The sequence below is a fragment of the Bufo gargarizans genome, chromosome 6 (genome assembly GCF_014858855.1).
Source record: "Bufo gargarizans isolate SCDJY-AF-19 chromosome 6, ASM1485885v1, whole genome shotgun sequence".
Taxonomy (NCBI): Eukaryota; Metazoa; Chordata; class Amphibia; order Anura; family Bufonidae; genus Bufo; species Bufo gargarizans.
In genome coordinates, this window is record NC_058085.1 from 32,494,162 (window position 1) to 32,518,266 (window position 24,105).

A 24,105-nucleotide genomic window follows, 5' to 3' on the forward strand; every position below is an offset into this window, starting at 1 on the left:
GACAGCTCTGCTACATACACATCACACAGAGACAGCTCCGCTACATACACGTCACACAGACAGCTTTGCTACATACACATCACACAGACAGCTCTGCTGCATACACATCACACAGAGACAGCTCCGCTACATACACGTCACACAGAGACAGCTCTGCTACATACACGTCACACAGAGACAGCTCCGCTACATACACATCACACAGAGACAGTTCCGCTACATACACGCCACACAGAGACAGCTCTGCTACATACACGTCACACAGAGACAGCTCCGCTACATACACATCACACAGAGACAGCCCCGCTACATACACGTCACACAGAGACAGCTCTGCTACATACACATCACACAGAGACAGCTTTGCTACATACACATCACACAGAGACAGCTCTGCTACATACACGTCACACAGAGACAGCTCTGCTACATACACATCACTCAGGTGGCACCAGCACCTGCTTATTTGATTTATGACTTCTCCCACATATGATCACATGGTCATGACCAGGGGCGTAGCTACAGGCTCAGGGGCCCTGGTGCAAGAGCTCAGCTTGGGCCCCCTTCCCTCAGTGCTTTGTGGTCAGGGGCAGGGAAGCACATAGCTTTCATGCTGCCTGAGGCCACCTTCCAGTCAGAGGTGTAACTTGACCAGCATGCACTTTCTATAATACCGGTGTCTTCTTATGCGGCACAAGGGTCTTTGGGCCCTCTCGGCTCCTGGGCCTGGTAGCGACTGCTACCTCTGCAACCCCTATAGCTACGCCCCTGGTCATGACATCATGAAAGGTCCTTTACCTCCTCCAGGAGCACAGCCTGACTCCTCCCACATATGGTCACACGGTCATGACATCACCACAGGTCCTTTACCTGCCCCAGCAGCACAGCCTGGAGCCTGACTCCTCCCACACATGGTCACATGGTCATGACATCATGAAAGGTCCTTTAGCCCACTAGTCTCCCCATACATGTAGTGTCCAGTGGTGCAGGAGGAGGTATGTGCCCAGTCACCGCCATCGTCTGTCAGGTAAGGATTGTATAACATGTCCCTGGAGACTCCTCGGTCAGTGAGGGCAGAATCCGCCTTCTGAGGACTGGAGGAAGTTTGGTCTGGACGGTGACCCGTAGTTTTTTGGATATGAGTTTTTGAATTCACTGATTAGGTAGTGTAAACTGGGGTTAACCCTTTCAGGACCAAACCAGCTTAGGAGATTACGTTGTTTTACCTCCCTGTCTTCTATAAGCCACAAGCAGTGGTGTATCTGTAATAGAGGCAGACCATGCACCTGCCAAGGGGCCCAAGTAGGAAGGGCTCCCCCTTCCTGTGCAGCAAAGCCCCGCCCCTAATTATATGTATCATGTGATCAGGAAGCTGGCGCTCAGCAGTGGAGAGGAAAAAGTAGTGAACTGCCTGGGGAGGAGAGGTGAGCGGGGTCCTGGGAGAGCCCATAACATCCCAATACTGGGAGTAATAGTTCTGTTCTACTGTATCCCCACTATGTAATGTTCACTGATTATTTACAATTATCCATCTGGACATGCTGGGAGTTGTAGTTCTCTCCTCTTACTCCTCCACTATAGTTCACCTGTTTCACAGGCCTGAGCTGTTCACGATGAGACTTGTAGTTCTCTAGTCACTCTCATGATGTTCTGCAGCAGCTGAGGTGTTTGTTAGGCTTTGTTCGCACTGCACTGGTGACGGTCGCTGTTCTGCTCTATCATAGGAACAAAACAACTGTGGGGGGCCCTCCGGACATGGGGGCCCAATTCAGATTGTCACTATGGGGCCCAATGATTTTTATCTACGCCCCTGGCCATTAGTCTTTTATTTTTTGATTGTCATAGCTGTACAGTTTTTTTTGGGGCGTTCCGGTTCAAAGTGCCGAAAACTGCCTGCCTTCCCTGACATATTCTCCTCATCATAGTCCCCCCTCCCCCATTGACAGGCACAGCATCTCTATGTGTTGTGTAAGCGCCGTTTTCACTACCGATGTTCACAAGCAGCGTCTGCGCAGGGCAGATCTCTGAGGTGATCACCACATTAGGGATGGCCATTACTGTTAGTTATTTTAGTAAAAAATAGGTGACAGGCTCCCTTTAAAAGAATGACATTAATTTAGCTTTAAGAAGAGTACGAAAAGGGAGGACGAAAACCTGTTTCATGTAAAATCCCCTTAAAAGACAAGGGGGCACTGCCTCCGACTGGGGAAGAAAAAGTTCAGTCTCCGGAAGCGTCAAAACTTCTTTACTGTAAGAACTGTGAATCTGTGGAATAGACTTCCTCAGGACGTGGTCACAGCAAAAACAGTGGGCGGATTTAGGTCATCAATATGAGATCAGCGGACTTGGCACCCCACAAATCAGCTGGTTGACTAGAATGGCGCGCTCCGTGCGAGTTCTGCCTTCCCTTTATAATTTACCAGCTTGCAGCCGACATCGCAGCGGTGATCAGTGTAATTGCAATCCGTCCCATTCACTTCAATGGGACGGCTTGTTCCTATACAAGTGTATACTTCAGAGCCGTCCTATAGAAGTGAATGGGTGTCGGACCCCCTCCGATCTGATATTGATGACCTATCCTGAGGATAGGTCATTGTGATGGTGGGATATGGCGTGGTGGGTATAGTTTTATCTATCGTTTATATTTTTACTGATTTTAGTGTTGTCTTGTTGCTCTGTATCATTCAGTGTATTCCCCGTCTTGTGCAGAGTCTTAATTACATTACAGGAAGGTCTGATAATTGAATCCGCTCAGTTACTATCGGCAGCCATGCCTCCTGACGAACCACTGCTGACATTTTCTGACTCTCCATTCATGACCCTGTGCTCTCCAAATGCTGGAAATCACCCCCTGTAGTGCCTTGATTCCTGAGGCACCGTTTCCAGGTATGTGGGGCCTGAAAACCATCCATGCTGTCTGCCCACCCCGGAGATATAATGACGGGGCCTGAGGAGGAAGATAGATCCTTTGTGGGATGCTGATGCTAGGGACAGCTCCCCAAAGAGACTTGGAGGAACCCTGATTACCCTGGAATATACTGCTGGAGGATTGTGACCCTCATCTCCCGGGGTATTTATCCTGTTACCAGGCTGTAGCCATGTTCATGGACTATTTTACCCTCTGTGTGGTGGAGTCCTTGAACCTTTTGGTTTGCATGTAATAAAGGCCCTTGGGCTGTTCACTGATTCCTCGCTCTGTTGATTGTGTGATACCAGAGTAGGACCCCGTGACAACTGGTGGCACGCAGTGGGATCAACAGAGCGCAGCCCAATTGAGAACCACCCACAAAGTGAATACAGAAGCTGGACTATACCCAGTCTACAGGAGAGAGACAGAGATCTTGGCCTGAACTACCAAGGACTGACTAAATAGGCCTTAATTGATCTACTGGTCGGTGCTAGCCAGACCACTCCCTCCCAGAGGTCTAATGGACAAGCATTGGAGACTGGGACCCCCCCCCCCCCCAAAGCCAGTGGTTCGTGTGGTATGAAGAAGGGATGGAGGCTCTAGGACCAGGTGTCTCTCAGGAGTATAAGGAGGAGGCTGTACGCCAAGCCCAGCATAGACTAGAAGCAATGATGCCCGCAAGAGGGAGTAATGTGACTCGGAGTGTAAACCCAACGATTCAGGAACCTGTACGGATCACCCAGACAGACTCCAAGCCATTTGATGAGGCTTCCAGAGATGTGGAGGGGTTGTTCAAGGACTTTAAGCAGCAGTGTGCCGTGATGGAGGTGCTCCACTCTGGCTGGATGCGTTTGTTAGCGGGACTTTTCACCGGAAGCTTGGCGGAGGCTTACCGAACCACGGACTCGCTGCTGAACCGGGATTATAACATTGTAAAACTGACTATCCTGGATTACCATGCTGTCAGCTCAGACTCGTATCAGGCCCAGTTCTGAGACCTCCCATGCACTACGGGGGTATCGTTTAGAATGTATGCCAATAAGATGTCCCAGGCATGTCGGAGATGGCTGTAAGTGGAGGAAGCCTTCAGTGTGGAAGACGTACAGATGTTCCTTTATAGAATAATTTCTTGCCAAGTGCCCCTCCGAAATAAGTGAATGGGTCTGGGAGCGCACACCGCGCACCTTGGATAGATCTGCAGCCCTGGCTGATGAGGCTCTTACTATCTTACCGCAATGGAGGACAATAAACCACAGCCTGCCCTTGCACCCGGTCCACTCTGGTTATATCTGCCCCTCCACCCAGCTGCAGCCCGATGACAACCACACCTCGCAATCCCGGGCTCCAACAGTTTCAACCATGATCTGGGAGAATCACAGAGAGGAGATCTTATGGGTGCGGGCAACCTGTGCACCTGCCATCCGGTTGGTTGTGCCTCAAGGACTCGGGGGGGGGGGGGGGGGAATTGTGCACCCCATTCCGCCTGAGGAAGCGTTACCACCACCCCCACTGGAGTGGACTACCGAACCCTGCACCATAGATTCCCCTTCTGGAGTGTATTGCCTCCAGCCTTTGACGCCAAAGCCACCTGCAAGATGTCTTAATTGATGGATACAAAGTGTCGGGATTCCAAGTAGGGGTGCACCGAAATTCCGGCGGCCAAAAATATCGGCCGAAAATGGGCCTAATCCATTTCGGCCGATATTGGTACATATCGGCAGAAAATATGGTTGGTTATATACGTTCGGGCGGCCGGCCGGCGGCGCCCCTTATGCTGTGCCTCCTAAACGCTTGCCGCTCTAAAGAATCTCCGGCTCAGTGCTGCGCAGCCTGCTGTGTCTGCTCTGTGCTACTGCTGTTGTTAGTGTAGCGTGGCCGAGCTCTGTTCGTTCCGCGGTACAGGAGCTTTTGTTTCCTGTACCCGGCCGGACTGACAGGAAGTGCTCACTTAGTGTGCACTTCCTTTCAGTCCGGCCGGGTACAAGAAACAAATGCTCCTGTACCGCGGACCGAACAGAGCTCGGCCACGCTACACAGGCTACACTAGAGGTGACAAGGGAGGGGGAGGGGTGTGTAAAATGAGAGTGACAAGGGGGTGTGTAAAATGAGAGTGACAAGGGGAGGGTGTAAAATGAGAGTGACAAGGGGAGGGTGTAAAATGAGAGTGACAAGGGAGGGGGGTAGAATGAGAGTGACAAGGGAGGGGGAGTAGAATGAGAGTGACAAGGGAGGGGGGTAGAATGAGAGTGACAAGGGAGGGGGTAGAATGAGAGTGACAAGGGGGGTTAGAATGAGAGTGACAAGGGGGGGGTTAGAATGAGAGTGACAAGGGGGGGTTAGAATGAGAGTGACAAGGGGGGGGTTAGAATGAGAGTGACAAGGGAGGGGGTAGAATGAGAGTGACAAGGGGGGTAGAATGAGAGTGACAAGGGAGGGGGGGAGTAGAAAGAGAGTGACAAGGGGGGGGGGTAGAATGAGAGTGACAAGGGAGGGGGTAGAATGAGAGTGACAAGGGAGGGGGTAGAATGAGAGTGACAAGGGAGGGGGGGTAGAATAAGAGTGACAAGGGAGGGGGGGAAATGAGAGTGACAAGGGAGGGAGGGGGGGGGGAAGAGAGTGACAAAGGAGGGAGGGGGAGAGTGACATTTTTTTTAAAATAACCACTTTGGGTGGCATTGTGTGTATAATATCTATGTATCTGTTTAACTTTATATTTTAATTCACTTTCCTTTTTTTTTAATCTATAGCTGAGGCATAGTCCTCTTTCAGTGACTTTACAATGTCAGCGGTTTGGAAATATTTATTAAATTCATGAAAAAGAATTATTAATAAAATCATTAAAAAAAAAAGTATTTTAAAAGTATTTGGGCAAAAAGGCAGTTTCGGTTTTCGGTGCAAGGGCATCCTGAATTTTTGGTTTTGGTTTCGGACCAGAATTTTCATTTTGGTGCACCCCTAATTCCAAGACATGGGGGCATTCCTGACTATCGCTGACCCCCGTGTGGTTTGACCCGAGGCAATTCACCAGGGCCTGGAAATCCCCATTGTCCTGGCAGGGGGTATTCGCAAATATACACAGTGAGATTCTGTGCGGTTGGATTATTGTTATGGGGAAAACTGTGCTGGATTGGAGTTATGGAAGGACTTCCTGCCAATGTCCTTCTGGGAAACGACATTGGAGAGTTACAGTGGCATTTTATGGGAGCCGTCATCCGACTACAGGCCATTCGAGCACCACGACATCAGGATTGCACTGGGGAGCAACCACCACGAACCCCATGAGAGTTGGTAAGCAATCCATCCCTTGCTACTATATTGGGAGGGTCTTGGGACCGAGAGGAGTTTAGAAAAGAAACAGAGGGTGACACTACCTTGGCAGCCCTTAGGCTGAAGGCAGAAACTGGGCATGTGGGAGATAATGGAGATAGCTTCACCCAAGAAAAGGGAATGTATTATCGCATAACGAAGGTCAGTGGCAAGGGCCTCCCTGACGTGCCGACCAGGCAACTCATTGTCCCTCAGAAGCACAGGGCACAGTTACGCCAACTGGCCTATGGCATCCCCTTGGCTGGGCATCAAGGGAGGAAAAGGACTGAAAAGAAACTTGCCCAAAGCTTTTACTGGCCTGACATCTCGTAGTCTGTAGCCCATTATTGCCGCACCAGCGATATGTGCCAGCGAATGCTGCATCTAGGAGCTCGATATAAGGTGCCCCTGCAACCCCTGCTCATAATTGAAGAACCATTTCAACGTGTACCTGTGGACATCATAGGACCTCTGGCCCACCCCAGCCGATCGGGGAAAAAATACATCCTGACAGTGGTGGGTTATGCCACTCGGTATCCTCAAGCCATGGCCCTGTCCAGTATCACAGCAGTAAAGGTAGCTGAGGCTCTGGCTACCATCTTTACCCAGGTAGGATTCCCCAGTGAAATATTATCGGATTAAGGACTCATGTCAGACCTGCTCCAAGCCATTCGCACAACCCCATACCACCAATGCAGACCAACGGACTATGCAAATGCTTTAATGGAACTGTAAAAAAATATGCTGCAGGCTTTTGCTGACTTTGAAAAGAACTGGGAAAAATACCTGTCACATCTCCTCTTCGCCTATCAGGAGGTTCCTCAGGGTTCTCTCCTTTCAAATTATTGTTTGGCCGGAAGGTCCGTGGGCCTCTTGCTCTTCTAAAGGAACATTGGACACTGGAGTGTCTGTCATTCCGTATGTTACAGAGTTCTGAGACCGTCTCGCCCAGCTAGTTACCTTGGCTCAAGAACACCAGCGAATGGCCCAGTCCCGACAAAAGACCTGGTATGACCGTAAAGCCAGGATCTGGGAATTTATGGAAGGACAACAGGTGCTCATTATTATTGTTTCCCCTGCCAACAAGCTTCAAGCAATGTGGGAAGACCCTTATCAGGTTGTCAGGAAAACCACTAACTACATCATTGCCATGGACCCTAGTGGTCAGAAGATCCTTGCCTGTTCTAGACGTCTTCCACCCGACCTAGTGATACTCGGAGGACGAGTATCTCCCCAATCTTTTTCAGGCCGCCCAAGCGGGAGGATCAAGTACCACTGGGCTCCCATTTATCAGATAGACAAAATGATACCCACCACGCCATATCCCACCATCACAGTCATCAATAATAAAATGCCAGATTTATTACCCCTTAATACTTATGTAAATGTGTGGAAGTCTGGCTCCCACTCCCCTCCCATTCTTTGGCTAAACTTGATGGCCATATTTATTTTCCATTTCACAACCATGACAGCGTACATATGGAGATTGACCTCTGTAGGAGCAGAAACTGAGAAATTGCCCCTCCCGCCATTCCCCAGTGTTTCCTGTCCCTACAATGACCACAGCAGGAAAGGTAGTTCATTTCCAGTTTGTCACTCTCCCATTTGCCATATCATCTGCCCTCAGGCTGTTCAAACTCATTGTGGAAATTATGACATACCTAAGAAAGGAAGGATCAATAATAATTCCCTATTTAGACGATTTCCTAATCATAGGAAACACAGAGAACCAGAAACTACCAGCTGAAAAGGATTTTGTCCCCCATATCAGACATAGGATGGGTAATAAATCTAAAAAGGTCTTGCCTTGATCTGGCAACACAAGCAAGATTCCTGGGAATTATCCTATATTCAGAGGCATAGACATCCTTTCTTCCATAGGTAAAGATAACATCACTGAAACAGAGGATCCGAATATTTCAGAGGAAAAGTGTTAACCCCGCTTCCCATGCCTGCGATTCTGTCCCCACATGCAGGTATGGGCGCCGGGCTCACTAACTCCTCCCTGCTGCTGCACGCCGTTTACGGACTTTGCCTGACTGCTGCCTGTCCTGACTTATGTCTTCATACTCTGACTATGCTTCCGTCTGATCAGCCTCTGGCCTCCAGCATCCACGGGTGTAGTGTGTCACCTGCAGGTCAGTCCAGTGGGTTTACACTCTAGTCCCGATTCCCTCATGTTCCAATTCGATTTTGCACCTGGTACTCCCCTTGGGAAAGTCTCTCCTAACCATCAGAGGTATCGTGTGAAGAACGAGGGGTGTGTTTAGGCATTGCCCTCAGAGGAAGTTGGTCATGTGGGGCAGCTGGTCATAACAAACAGGATGTGTTTCATTAGAGAAACTATGAACTTACTGGGATTACTTACATTATGCATACCGTCTGTAACTTGGAGCCAGACTAATTTTCACACCCTTTAATCATGGCTGCTAAAAACGTGGGACAGACGCCAGGCATCCCTAGACTCCAAAGTTGCCATTCAGGGACATGTAAAAACTTCCCTTTACTGGTGGATAAGGTTAATAAATCTTACCCTTAGTGGTAGTATGGAAAAGATCTCCATCCATACATGTCCAGACAGTTGCAAGCAAGACAGAATGGGGAGCAAGAATAGGGGACAGATTCTATCAAGACATTTGGTCCACAGACATAAGTAGTCAGTCCTCAAACTATCGAGAGCTAAGAGCGGTATGGAAGACTTTAAAATCAGCACCAAGAATTCTTGAAGGTCATCATATAAAAATATTATCAGACAATATAACTTTGTCATACCTTAAACACCAAGAAAAACAAACTTCTCCTGGGCAGAAAAGAAAGTGGAATCTAGAACAGCAGTTTACCTCAGGGGATCTCGGAACCAAGTAGTGGATTTTCTCAGCAGAGAGAAATTAGATCAGGGAGCACGGACACTGAATTCGGAGATATTCAGGATGATAAAAGACAAATGGGGCTCTCCATCAGTGGACCTATTTGCATCAAGAAAGCACACAAGGTCCATTTTTGAGGTCCAAAAATTATTCTCTATAAACCCCAGGGACAACCCATGGGCAATAGATGCATTTTCACAAACCTGGGATTGGGATCTAGCGTATTCCTTTCCGCCATTTCACCTAATCCCAAGGTTAATACTGAAAGCTCTTCAAGAAAGGATGACACTCATACTGATTACACCCTTTTGGCCAAAAAGAAGCTGGTTCCCACTACTGAAAAGAATGTCACTATTGGAACCCTGGATTCTTCCGAAGAGGAAAGATATACTAGCACAGAGACTCATTGTTTATCTACATCCAGAATTATACAAATCAACAGCATGGATCCTGAAGTCGACATCCTGAAACGCCATGGTCTATCTGATAAAGTGATATCAACTCTTGAAGGGATTGTCCAGGTTCAGAGCTGAACCTGTACATATCTGCCTATTTACCCAGACATTCCCTTTGAGTGGAGCATCTGAGCATTTCATGCTCCAATGTTCTCTCTTGCCCCTCTCTGTCTCACATGGGGCAAGGGCTGTTTGTTTATATTTTTACACTGCTAGGCGGAGGCTTCTGCCTAGCAGTGTTCCCGATGACGTTGCTGGCACTAATGGGTGGGCTTTAGCGCTGACCTAGCCTGTTTTACTTATCGGGTACTGCAGATCTGTCCTTCGGATGTAAAGTTCTTGAAGCTTTGTGATCTGATAGGTCTCCATATGTATGCCGTCATGGTGGTGAAATGAAAAATGGGAATTAGTCTTACTGGTTATTTTGTTTCCATGAATCCATCATGACGGGACATAAAACCCTTCCCAAAAAATAAAATTTTCTGAGATATATCGATAAACAAGAGAGTAAGAAAACTTCATGTTGGGTATGACGAAATACAAAATATCACAATTAACACTAGCACTGGGGAATGGTGGAGGGAGGGGAAAATGTTAACCTTTTTCTGTTCCTGCACCTACAGAGGTCAGGGGTCAATCTCCATATGTATGCCATCATGGTGGATTCATGGAAATAGAATTACCAGTAAGACTAATTCCGATATATATATATATATATATATATATATAAAATATTTTTTTTTTTTTTTTTTTTTTTTAACTCTACTATGTAATGTATTGACCAGTGAAGCTTAAAAAATGATACCACTTTGTTTAATCAAGTGCAACATGGTGTCCAAAACCATGTGAAAATGGACATGGTAAATTTGAAAGCGACACTCCGGTTCTAGAAAAAAATCACGTTAACTGGGGAATGAACAGAACACTTACATGGTGCCCTCCTTTTTATCTTACAGATCCGCTGTCATCCAAGAAGTCTGAACCACTTTGCAGACTGTCCTGCTTGTCAAGCCCTGCTCTTGGATTGGACAACACTGGGCAGCAGGAAGTGTCTTGGGCTGTCAAATGCACAATATGTATCAAGTAGTCTGAGAAGCGTTGCAACCATCTTGGATGACAAAACAGACGCCTGCGAACTGGCTGATCCGCAGCTAAAAACATGAAAAGGAGGTCACCAGGTAAGTGTTCTGCTGGTTCCTCATTTATTGTGATTTATTTATTTATATATACAAACCGGATTCCCAAAAAGTTGGGACACTATACAAATCGTGAATAAAAACTGAATGCAATGATGTGGAGGTGCCAACTTCTAATATTTTATTCAGAATAGAACATAAATCACAGAACAAAGGTTTAAACTGAGAAAATGTACCATTTTAAGGGAAAAATATGTTGAATCAGAATTTCATGGTGTCAACAAATCTCAAAAAAGTTGGGACAAGGCCATTTTCACCACTGTGTGGCATCTCCCCTTCTTCTTACAACACTCAACAGACGTCTGGGGACCGAGGAGACCAGTTTCTCAAGTTTAGAAATAGGAATGCTCTCCCATTCTTGTCTAATACAGGCCTCTAACTGTTCAATCGTCTTGGGCCTTCTTTGTTGCACCTTCCTCTTTATGATGCGCCAAATGTTCTCTATAGGTGAAAGATCTGGACTGCAGACTGGCCATTTCAGTACCCGGATCCTTCTCCTACGCAGCCATGATGTTGTGATTGATGCAGAATGTGGTTTGCCATTATCCTGTTGAAAAATGCAGGGTCTTCTCTGAAAGAGATGACGTCTGGATGGGAGCATATGTTGTTCTAGAACCTGAATATATTTTTCTGCATTGATGGTGCCTTTCCAGACATGCAAGCTGCCCATGCCACACGCACTCATGCAACCCCATACCATCAGAGATGCAGGCTTCTGAACTGAGCGTTGATAACAACTTGGGTTGTCCTTGTCCTCTTTGGTCCGGATGACATGGCGTCCCAGATTTCCCAAAAGAACTTTGAATCGTGACTCGTCTGACCACAGAACAGTCTTCCATTTTGCCCAACTCCATTTTAAATGATCCCTGGCCCAGTGAAAACGCCTGAGTTTGTGGATCTTGCTTAGAAATGGCTTCTTCTTTGCACTGTAGAGTTTCAGCTGGCAACGGCGGATGGCACGGTGGATTGTGTTCACTGACAATGGTTTCTGGAAGTATTCCTAATCCCATTCTGTGATTTCCTTTACAGTAGCATTCCTGTTTGTGGTGCAGTGTCGTTTAAGGGCCCGGAGATCACGGGCATCCAGTATGGTTTTACGGCCTTGACCCTTACGCACAGAGATTGTTCCAGATTCTCTGAATCTTCGGATGATGTTATGCACAGTTGATGATGATAGATGCAAAGTCTTTGCAATTTTTCGCTGGGTAACACCTTTCTGATATTGCTCCACTATCTTTCTGCGCAACATTGTGGGAATTGGTGATCCTCTACCCATCTTGGCTTCTGAGAGACACTGCCATTCTGAGAAGCTCTATTTATACCTAATCATGTTGCCAATTGACCTAATTAGTGTTAATTGGTCTTCCAGCTCTTCGTTATGCTCAAATTTACTTTTTCCAGCCTCTTATTGCTACTTGTCCCAACTTTTTTGGGATTTGTTGACACCGTGAAAATTTGAATCAACGCATTTTTCCTTTAAAATGATACATTTACTCAGATTAAACGTTTGATCTGTCGTCTACGTTCTATTACAAATAAAATATTGACATTTGCCATCTCCACATCATTGCTTTCAGTTTTTATTCACAATTTGTTTAGTGTCCCAACTTTTTGGGAATCCGGTTTGTGTGTGTGTGTATATATATATATATATATATATATACAGACCAAAAGTTTGGACACACCTTCTCATTCAAAGCGTTTTCTTTATTTTCATGACTATGAAAATTGTAGATTCACACTGAAGGCATCAAAACTATGAATTAACACATGTGGAATTATATACATAACAAAAAAGTGTGAAACAACTGAAAATATATAATATTCTAGGTTCTTTAAAGTAGCCACCTTTTGCTTTGATTACTGCTTTGCACACTCTTGGCATTCTCTTGATGAGCTTCAAGAGGTAGTCACCTGAAATGGTCTTCCAACAGTCTTGAAGGAGTTCCCAGAGATGCTTAGCACTTGTTGGCCCTTTTGCCTTCACTCTGCGGTCCAGCTCACCCCAAACCATCTTGATTGGGTTCAGGTCCGGTGACTGTGGAGGCCAGGACATCTGGGGCAGCACCCCATCACTCTCCTTCATGGTCAAATAGCCCTTACACAGCCTGGAGGTGTTTTTGGGGTCATTGTCCTGTTGAAAAATAAATGATGGTCCAACTAAACGCAAACCGGATGGAATAGCATGCCGCTGCAAGATGCTGTGGTAGCCATGCTGGTTCAGTATGCCTTCAATTTTGAATAAATCCCCAACAGTGTCACCAGCAAAGCAACCCCACACCATCACACCTCCTCCTCCATGCTTCACGGTGGGGACCAGGCATGTAGAGTCCATCCGCTCACCTTTGCTGCGTCGCACAAAGATCTCAAATTTGGACTCATCAGACCAAAGCACAAATTTCCACTGGTCTAATGTCCATTCCTTGTGTTCTTTAGCCCAAACAAGTCTCTTCTGCTTGTTGCCTGTCCTTAGCAGTAGTTTCCTAGCAGATATTCTACCATGAAGGCCTGATTCACACAGTCTCCTCTTAACAGTTGTTCTAGAGATGTGTCTGCTGCTAGAACTCTGTGTGGCATTGACCTGTTCTCTAATCTGAGCTGCTGTTAACCTGCGATTTCTGAGGCTGGTGACTCGGATGAACTTATCCTCCGCGGCAGAGGTGAATCTTGGTCTTCCTTTCCTGGGGCGGTCCGCATGTGAGCCAGTTTTTTTGTAGCGCTTGATGGTTTTTGTGACAGCACTTGGGGACACTTTAAAAGTTTTCCAAATATTTCGGACTGACTGACCTTCATTTTTTAAAGTAATGATGGCCACTCGTTATTCTTTACTTAGCTGCTTTTTTCTTGCCCTAATACAAATTCTAACAGTCTATTCAGTAGGGATCGACCGATATTGATTTTTTAGGGCCGATACCGATACCGATAATTTGTGAACTTTCAGGCCGATAGCCGATAATTTATACCGATATTCTGGGAATTTTCATTTTTGAAAAAAAAATTAAAATTCCCACAAATCTGCTGAAAATTAATGTTTATTGTTAATGTGTATTTTTATTTTTTTTGTAAATCTTTCTTTTTCATTTATATTTAATATTTTGGTGTTTTTATTACTTTTTTTTTTTTTTAACTAACTTTTAGCCCCCTTAGGGACTAGAGCCCTTGTCCTATTCACCCTGATAGAGCTCTATCAGGGTGAATAGGAGCTCACACTGTCCCTGCTGCTCTGTGCTTTGTGCACAGAGCAGCATGGAGCTTACTATGACAGCCAGGGCTTCAATAGCGTCCTGGCTGCCATGGTAACCGATCGGAGCCCCAGCATTACACTGCTGGGTCTCCGATCGGAGGAGCAGGGGAGAGGGAATCCTGTGGGGGGCGCACTGCGACTGGGGTGGGGGGGGGGCGCACCACTGTTTAATACTGGGGGGGAGGGGGGGGCGCACTGCGCCACCAATGCTTAATACTGGGGGGGGCTTGGGGGGAGGCGCACTGCGCCACCAATGCCTAATATTGGGGGGGGCGCACTGCGCCACCAATGTCTGATACTGGGGGGCTTGGGGGGGCGCACTGCGCCACCAATGTCTGATACTGGGGGGCTTGGGGGGGGGCGCACTGCGCCACCAATGAAGCTTAATCTCTAATTTATTCATATACAGGAGGCGGGAGCTGGCTGCAGGATCACATAGCCGGCTCCCGACCTCTATGAGCTGTAGCTGCGATCCGCGGCACCTGAGGAGTTAACTACCGCAGATCGCAGCTACAGCTCATAGAGGCAGGGAGCCGGCTATGTGATTCTGCAGCTCCCGCCTCCTGTATATGAATTAATGTGAGATTAAGCTTCATTGGTGGTGCAGTGGCCATAGCTCCTCCCCTCCTCTTGTCCCCTGTCCTCCCATTGGCTGGAGCGGCAGCAGCAGCACAGGGGGAGGAGACACTGCTCCTTCTCCCCTGTGCTGCTGCTGAGGGAACACGGAGAGCGCTGACAGCAGCGCGATCTGTGTTCCCAGGACGTTATCGGAATATCGGCAAAATAAATGCCGATACCGATAACGTTCAAAATCCTGAATATCGGCCGATAATATCGGTAAATCCGATAATCGGTCGATCCCTACTATTCAGTAGGACTATCAGCTGTGTATCCACCTGACAGGGCACACCTGTGAAGTGAAAATCATTTCAGGTGACTACCTCTTGAAGCTCATCAAGATAATGCCAAGAGTGTGCAAAGCAGTAATCAAAGCAAAAGGTGGCTATTTTGAAGAACCTAGAATATGACATTTTTTCAGTTGTTTCACACTTTTTTGTTATGTATATAATTCCACATGTGTTAATTCATAGTTTTGATGCCTTCAGTGTGAATCTACAATTGTCATATTCATGAATATAAAGAAAACTCTTTGAATGAGAAGGTGTGTCCAAACTTTTGGTCTGTACTGTGTATATATATATATATATATATATATATATATATATATATATATATATAATTTTTTCTTTTTTCTTCTTAAACTAGACAATTATTCAAGGGGTTGTCTGGAAAAAGATACTGATGACCTATACTCTGGAAAGGATATCAATATCAGATCGACGGGGGTCCTACACCCAGCAACATCGCTGATCAGCTGTATGAGGAGATGAGGGTGCCATGTGTCAGACCACCGATGATCTGATATTGATGACCTATCCTGAGGATAGGTCATCAATAGTAAAAGCCCAGACAACCCCTTTAATATCTACAGAAATTGTAATTTCCATGGGACTTTTTTAGGATTTTACATTCTCATTTTCTCTCCATTCAGGTTCCTACAATATAGGATCCGCTCAGTGGATATCTTCTATATAAGATCCTTCTTCTGATTGACCCATGAAGGATGGATAGGGACAGAGACAAGATGGCAGAGAGTATAATAAATCTCACCCTAGAGATCCTCTTCCGGCTTACTGGAGAGGTGAGAGATTCTGATGATGTCAAATTACATCATCTTATCTATGTTACTGACAGGTGGACATGACTGGAGAGGTGAGGGACTCTGGAAATGTATGTAGTGATATTTATTACTGTGTCTCTCCATAACCAGGACTACACATTAGTGAAGAAGACCTCTAGTGAGCGCTGTCAGGTCCCCGTGTCTGAAGGATGGGGAAGAACCCCTAGCCTAATCACAGGGCTTCCACCTCACCCCCTGATACATGAGGAAATCAATAGAGAGAAGATCCTAGAGCTCACCAACAAGATGATTGAGCTGCTGACTGGAGAGGTGACACCTTGGGGAATGCTAGGACATTATACAGGAAGCTATGAAGGGGTCTGGGTGATGACTGTATCATTGTGTTGTCAGGTTCCTATAAGGTGTCAGGATGTCACCATATATTTCTCCATGGAGGAATGGGAGTATTTAGAAGAACACACAGATCTGTACAAGGACGTCATGATGAACCGGCCTCTCACATCACCAGGTAATAGGCATGACTAAATCCACACGTCCTCTCATTATCTGTATGTACGGAATGAATTCAGTCACTGAATGTGTTTCCTACAGTTAAGGAAGAGAGAAGAACACTGGAGAGATGTCCCAGTCCTCTTCTTCCACAGGATGGTTCAGAAGAACATCACAATGTCCCACAGGATGATCAGGTAGATGGAGATATGGTCTCATAAAATGTCCACTATGATCTGTAGAAGGCTGTGAAGATCTTGTGTTCAGTGTTTTATCCCCCAGTATTATGTTTTATCATTGTATAATGAGAAAGATGGAGATGGCAGGATTGTCTGGATCTTTTCTGGTTATGGAGACTGCTGGTTGGAAAAAGGAACCAACAGGTTGGATTTTTACAGGAGACCTGCAGATATTTTAGTCAGATAACTCCTGCTGTTTGGTCATTGTTGGTCATCATTCTAATTGCTGATCTTCTCTGGTCATATAAAACATTTCACACAACTTCTCCAACCGTCTGATGACTTTTACGTTATTTATTTCAGTTTGCGAATCCGGGTGAAGATCTGAATATTATATATGTTACAGAGACATATGAGATGGAAGATGAGCGGAATATAGAGGACATTCCTACAAATAACCGACCGGGTGAGTAGTAACCACTAAATAAAGCAGAGAAGACTCACATTTGAGTTGTTTAAAAAAAAGTTTCTGTTCAAACAGACATAAGCACCGTGACTTTATTGGAACACATGAAACGGCATCGCCAGATCCAGTGGGAAAATAGAACTGGCCACTAGCAAAACTGTTCCCATTCTCCCTGTCTCCTTTACGGCAGCCAAGCAGCATTCACATACAGAACAGCGTCCTTGTTATTGTCCGCATCATCTTCTGCTTCTCCTACTCGGACTACTCCTCCTTCTTTGCAATTTGACAGTAATTGATAATGGAATGTGTGGCCAGGAAACAACTCTACGTGCGCAGCAAGGCTATGTAAACATTTGGGGATATTTTTTTTTATTATTGGATTGTACTCCCTTTGAGCTAAATATTTTTTTCAATTGGTCTACACATTTTTAACCACTGTCTTTGTGCAGCCTTGAGTTTCTCTAGTAGCAGGATCTAAATTTTCACTATGTTCCTTCAGGCAGCTAAGCTGACGGCTCCTTATCTCTGACCTTATAAACACTCATTATAGCTTTGTTCTTACTGATAAGCATGTTGCTTAAATAAGTGTATATGACCTTTTAGTAATGTATTGTGAAAGTTTATTAGATGACTGTCACAAAGTGAAAGTAAAAAGTACGATTCACACAGCTAGAAAAACAGTTACTCTTTGTGACAGAACAGCTTAATATTTTTAATAAAGACCAATTGAAAAAGGGATTTTCAGCCCGAAATGAGTAAAATTCAACCTTTAAAAAAAAAAATCCCCAGAAGGTGTACATAGCCTTTAACTTCCACCTAGCCGAGTTGCTGGCAGAGCAGTCGCTGCCGTATCATTTAGAGCCTGCTGCCTTTAGGGAGCTAATGGTGTGCACTCAGCCTCGCTGGAATATACCTTGCCGCCACCATTTCAAAAAAAAAGCCATCCCTGCCTTGTATTCACACGTGGTGGAGAACGTGGGCAGCTCCTTGTAATTGTCACTGTGCGGTAAAGTGCATTCCACAATGAACACCTAGAATAGCTGTTATGGGCAGGGACACTACATGTCTTTCAGTGCCCACTAGGTCAATGTTTTGCATGGCAGTGGCAACACAGCACTACAGCAATCAGGCCAGGTCCTCTTGACGCCTCCATGTTTGTTTCGGTCTGGTTCCCACACTAGGTACTTATGTGCTTCCCCCATGTTCTCCTCCATGCACATCCTCCGATCCCCATCAGAAACAGCACATAGTGTTGCATCCACTCCCTCCTATCGCATGTGTGAAGTGAAGCGTTGCCATATGGTGTTAGAGCTGATCACTCGGGGCCAGAATAGCCGCAGAGCTGATCAGTTGCTGAAGTGCCTCAAGTAGCAAATCGCTCCAACTGGGCAAGGTGCTCAGAGACACTAGCTGGATAATTGTGGCTGCACTGCATTTGGGGGGAAAACACATCCTCCTTGCATGGTGCATGTGATAAAGTTAGTGGTGCAATACTTTTTGAAAAAGTACAATGGCTTGCAAAAGATGCTGGCAATGTGCAGGAGACTGTCTTTGCATTTTAGCCATTTTTATGTGGCAACAAGCTCCTCCTTGGACTTGCAGCGACAGAACTATCTGCCATTGCATATTCTGGAGTGTTTGTACCAGCAGAATAAAGCGGTGAATAATTTTATCATGCATCAGATCACCTCAGCAGGGAGCATGTGTTGTCTTAAGGTCAGGCACTGGCAGCTGGTCAGGGACACGTACTCGGGCTCTTCGAAGAGGTCACCAGATTTGTCAGTAGGGACAACAGTGGCATCAATTATATCATCCCCCTCTTCTTTATATTATGAAGTTCCATAATCTTTAAAAGACAACCCCCTATTATGGACCATGGTCCAAGCCTGTCAAACTGAAAGGAAACTGGCCAATCTGGATCCCTATAGCTTGGCCATTCAAAGGAAACCCAAATTAAATGACCCTTAAATTAAATATTATATTGCCATATGATAGCTATAAGACTGTGTCGCGGATGATTTTTCATCAGGCGTATATTACATCTTGGTTAAAATCTAAGATGTCACTCTCCAGCCATTACAAATTGCCAAAATGTGCAATGGCAGCAGTGAACATTTCAAGGGCATTTCTTCTTCAGCATAAGGCAACATGATCTCCTCAAGAATTTTGATATATTCAAACTAAGGATGAATAAACTGGTTCTACCGGTTCAAGATTCGGTCCCCATTTGTCAAAAAGTTTGGATTCACAATTTTTTGTGGTTTACTTGCTCACTATTCAGCCGCACGCAGGTATAATTATAGCCCAAAATTATATTTCAGGAAACCTGAAATGAACGAACAGATTGACAGATTAGCTCATCTCTAAATCAAACTGATTCATGATCCCTCGTATGCCACAGATGGGCCCAACACCATGAGAAATCATATATCAATATCATGATTTTTGCACCACTATGCTTCACAGTGTACTGTGGCTTGAATTCAGTGCTTGAGGGTCTTCTGACGTACTGTCTGTGGCCACTAGACCCAAAAAGAACAATTTTGCTCTTTGCAGGGAATTCTTGCTGATAACTGTCACTTAATCATGTTCTGATTGTAGCAGTACTCACTGGTAACTTCAGATCTTCTTTGATCCATTCAGAAAGAAGTTCTCTGCTTCCTTCCGCCTCTTTCAGGTTTTGGTTGCCACAAAGAATGATTTCAAAGCATCTGAAATCATTTTAGCTGAGAAGCCTACAATTTGCTGCACTTCACTATAGGGCACATTTATTAAGACCGGCGTTTTAGATGCCAGTCTTGGGGTACTTTCACACTTGCGGCAGAGGTTTCTGGCAGGCAGTTCCGTCGATTGCCTGCCAGATCCGGCAATCTGGACGCAAACGGATGCATTTGTCAGACGTATCCGGATGCGGATCCATCTGACAAATGCATTGCAATACCGGATCAGTCTTTCCGGTTGTCATCCGAAAAAACGGATCCTGTATTTATTTTTTTTTCACAGATTTACAGGTCTGCACATGCGCGGACCGGAAGAACGGATCCGTCAATGCAGATATATTAATGCCGGATCCGGCACTAATACATTTCAATAGAAATTAATGCCGGATCTGGCATTCCGGCAAGTGTTCAGGATTTTTGGCCGGAGAGAAACCTGCTGCGGTATTTTCTCTGGCCAAAAAACGTAAGAGGGACTGAACAGATTGCTCTCCATTCAGAATGCATTAGGATAAAACTGATCTGTTTTTTTCCAGTATTGAGCCCCTAGGACGGTACTCAATACCGGAAAAGAAAACGCTAGTGTGAAAGTAACCTTAATAAAGGCCCTGTGCTGGCAGTGGATCACCGAAGTTATGAAGCGGCGCAGGCCTCTCCATAATTGCGGTGCATCCAGTGCCAGTTGTAAATGTAAGACAGCTTCCGAGCTGTTTTATATTTAGACCATTTTCTACACCTAAAACAGGCGAAGAAAAACGGTGAATGAGACAGGCCTACTGGCCCGTCCCCTTCCCCACAATTTTAGACCTGCCGTAAGTGAGGCAAAGTCGCATCTGTGACTGAAATACGCCTAATTTAAGTGTATTTCAGTATAGTAAATGACCCTCTATGTTTTTCCCTCTCCAATCAACTTTTAAGCAAAGAATGTTCTTCATCAGAAAAATTTCAGGAACAACCTATTTTACCCAATGTTTCAGAAACAAATACACTATTACCAAGATGTGCAACATTTGCCACCCTCCTGTCTTAGGCCTCATGCATGCTTTAGGGATGCCAATAAGCTCTTAATCTCTGGCTCTGATGCCACTAGAGGTAAGGCAGCTATCCTATAAGTCAATGTTCGACCCTTTAACTAGGCCATGACTTGGATCATAAATAAGACAGCACCTCATGAGTGCAGAGCAGAGAGTACTGGCTTAACTGGGTGAGAGGCCTAAGTCAGAATTTGGGGAGGGGGACTATCTCTCCTTGGGGAGAGCGTCTCAATCGGCGTGAGGAGGATTAACGGCCATACATGCTCCTCTGCAATTCTCAGTAGAAAGTGATGCAAATAAGCTCTTATCATGCTCTGCCTCTGATGCCACCAGATGTAAGGCAGCCATCCTATAAGGCAATGTTCGACCCTTTAACTAGGCCTTGAGACATGATTTGGATAATAAATAAGCCAGCACCACATCTGCAGATAGATGTTTCTGGGTGATTGACCCTCATCAGTGCAGAGCAGAGAGTACTGGCTTAACTGGGTGAGAAGCCTAAGTCAGGATTTGGGGGGAGGGGGGTTGTTGGACTATCTCTCTTAGGCCTCATTCACACGACCGTTCCTTTTTGCGTAACAGAACAGGCGGCCCATTGTAGAAATCCCTATTCTCGTCCACAAAACGGACAAGAATAGGAAATGTTATATTTTTTTGCGGGGCCACGAAACAGAGCAACGGATGCGGACAGCACACGGAGTGCTGTCCGCATCTTTTACGACCCTATTGAAGTGAATGGGTCCGCACCCAAGCCGCAAAAACTGCGGCTCGGATGCGGATCGGAACAACGGTGGTGTGCATGAGGCCTTAAAGAAATGAGGTGCTGGGCTGGCTTATTTATTATGTCCCTTTAGGAGAAAAATAATTAGTCTTGCAGGTAAGATACTCTTAATTGGCTGATAAAAACAAAAGCATCGCTGTTACATAGCAAACATATGTAACAACTTAGTTCTCTTTATCAAGCATCACTATGTCTATTTGTCTCAAAAGCTTGCTATGTAACATCATTGCTTTTATTTTTGGTCGCCATTAATAGGTATCAGACCTGCAAGCCTCTTAATTTGTTTCCCATAATGAGAGCAATAAAACATTTTCTAATTGCTAATACAGCGCCAGACCTTCTTTATATATGTAATAATAGGAATTTAATTGAAATAAATAATAGTCATTTTTATTCTTGACAGATGACTGTACCAAATGCTCAAATGGGCACCTGAGATCTTCAGATTTTAAAGCAGATGATCTTGGTATCTTACAAGACACTTATCAAAATAATGCCATTGTCCCGTGTACAACCTCAGCTTTTGAAACCAACAATCAACCCTCTGATTGTTCTCAGTGCGACCTACCTCTTCATTCATCACAAACTGTTAAGCAAAAGAAAGATCACAGAAGAGGTGAACATCCAACAACTCACACAGTGGAGAAGCAATTATCCTGTTCAGAATGTGGAAAATATTTTAAACGGAAATCAGATCTTGTTAAACATCAGAAAATTCACACAGGAGTAAAGCCGTATTCATGTTCAGAATGTGGGAAATGTTTTATACATAAATGGGAACGTGCTACACATCAGATAACTCACACACGGGAGAAACCATTTTCATGCTCAGAATGTGAAAAATGTTTTAAACGGAAATCAGATCTTGCTACACATCAGTTAACTCACACAGGGGAGAAACCATTTTCATGTTCAGAATGTGGGAAATGTTTTAGGAATAGATCATACCTTGTTATACATGAGAGAAGTCACACAGGAGAGAAACCCTATTCATGTTCACAGTGTGGAAAACTTTATAGTGTTAAATTTGCTCTTTTAAACCATGAGAAAATTCACACAGGTGAGAAGCCATATGTATGCTCAGAATGTGGTAAATGTTTTATCCAGAAATCAGAGCTTGCTAAACATCAGAGAAATCACACAGGGGAGAGGCCATATTCATGTTCAGAATGTGGGAAAGGTTATAGAATTAAATCAGAACTTGTCACACATCAGAGATCTCACACAGGGGTGAAGCCTTTTTCATGTTTGGTATGCGAGAAACAATACAGCAATAAATCAACTCTTGTTATGCATCAGAGAACTCACACAGGGAAGAAGCCATTTTTATGTTCAGAATGTGGGAAATGTTTTACTTCTAAAAACATTCTTGTTGTACATCAGAGACGTCACACAGGTGAGAGGCCATTTCCATGTTCAGAATGTGGGAAATGTTTTATAGGTAAATCAGATCTTATTTCACATCAGAGAATTCACAAAGGAAGGAAACCATTTTCGTGTTCAGAATGTGAAAAATGTTTTATCCAGAAATCAGATCTTATGAAACATCAGAGAACTCACACAGGGGAGAAGCCATTTTCGTGTTCAGAATGTGGGAAATGTTTTAGTCAGAAATCAGCTCTTGTTAAACATCAAAAAGTTCACACAGGGGAGAGACCTTTTGCGTGCACAGAATGTGAGAAATGCTTTGCTTCCAAAAAATCTCTTGCTAAACATCAGGAAATTCACACCGAGTAGAAGCCATAATTAGTGATGGCCAGTTCGCAGTGTTCGCCAGCGAACACATGCGATCTGCCATCTTAACTGACAAGTCCAGCGAGGCACAGGTAAGTCCTTACCTGTGCCTGTGCGCGAGTCGGTCTAAAATGAAATGCGGTCTCCGGGAGCAGGCAGTTCCGAGAACAGCCTCCGGGGGCCGTTCTTAGAACGGCCTGCTCCCGGAGACCGCCTTTCATTTCAGACCGGCTCGCGCACAGGTAAGGACTTATCTGTGCCTCGCCGGACTTGTCAGTTAAGATGGCAGATCGCATGTGTTCCGCTGGCCATCACTGGCCATAATAATGTTATAAATGTAGGGTGTTTTACCCACAAATAGAATTGTCTTAAACATCAATGAACTTACATAGGGAAGTAGATATTAGTGTTGAACACGATTAATCGCGAATATCGCAACTTCGCTAATATTACGAATATAGTGCAATATATTCGCTATATCAAATATTCGTCATTTTTTAACATCTGAAAACATGATTCCTCCCTGCTTCTTTCTTGTGGGTCCAATGAGTCATTGGCCACAAGCAACTTAAGCAGGAAGGAATCATGTTTTCATATGGAAAATAAAATGACGAATATTCTAAAAAACAAATATATAGCAATATAGGGAATATATTCGTTATTTCGAATATTCGCATTTTTTCCCCCCAATCTGTACGGTCGTTCGCATACTCCTCTCCGACAAGCGTCCCTGTCACCATGGGAACGCCTGTGGGTTAGAAAATACCATTGGATCAGAATTTTACCTGAGATCGTGAAAACTCAGATCCGATGGTATATTCTAGCCCACAGGTGTTCTCATGGTGTTGGGGAGGAGTATGCCAAAGTGGAATAACAGTACAGATTGGAAAAAAAAATTATGATGAATATTCTAAATAACGAATATATTCTCTATATTGCTATAACTTTGTTTTTTAGAATATTCGTCATATTCTAAAACATGAAGTTATAGCAATATAGCGAATATTCGTAAAAATACACATATAGA

General features: G+C 44.9%; 1 protein-coding gene and 1 long non-coding RNA gene across 3 annotated transcripts; both read left to right on the forward strand.

Moving 5' to 3' along the window:
• The first annotated feature begins 963 nt into the window (after positions 1-963).
• LOC122941698 lies at positions 964-16,109 on the forward strand. Of its 2 annotated transcripts, none has more exons than XR_006390487.1 (5): positions 964-1,027; positions 10,493-10,714; positions 15,529-15,678; positions 15,808-15,987; positions 16,069-16,109. It is a non-coding gene; the product is annotated as an uncharacterized LOC122941698 (long non-coding RNA). The 2 variants fall into 2 exon arrangements; XR_006390488.1 differs by lacking the exon at positions 964-1,027 and adding an exon at positions 1,386-1,424.
• A 199-nt stretch (positions 16,110-16,308) lies between these two features.
• Positions 16,309-23,182, forward strand: LOC122941671 (zinc finger protein OZF-like). Its single transcript, XM_044299091.1, has 3 exons — positions 16,309-16,364; positions 16,710-16,812; positions 21,748-23,182. The coding sequence occupies exons 2-3, from the start codon at positions 16,764-16,766 to the stop codon at positions 23,079-23,081; spliced, it is 1,383 nt and encodes a 460-aa protein (XP_044155026.1). The 5' UTR covers positions 16,309-16,364; positions 16,710-16,763; the 3' UTR covers positions 23,082-23,182.
• Positions 23,183-24,105: the final 923 nt, after the last annotated feature.

What these genes read in the sequence shown, in the direction of transcription:
- LOC122941671 (XM_044299091.1), top strand. Translation starts at nt 16,764, where the DNA reads ATGGAAGATGAGCGGAATATAGAGGACATTCCTACAAATAACCGACCG. An exon ending in TCCTACAAATAACCGACCGG is followed by an intron (nt 16,813 to 21,747) that starts GTGAGTAGTAAC and finishes TATTCTTGACAG; the next exon opens with ATGACTGTACCAAATGCTCA.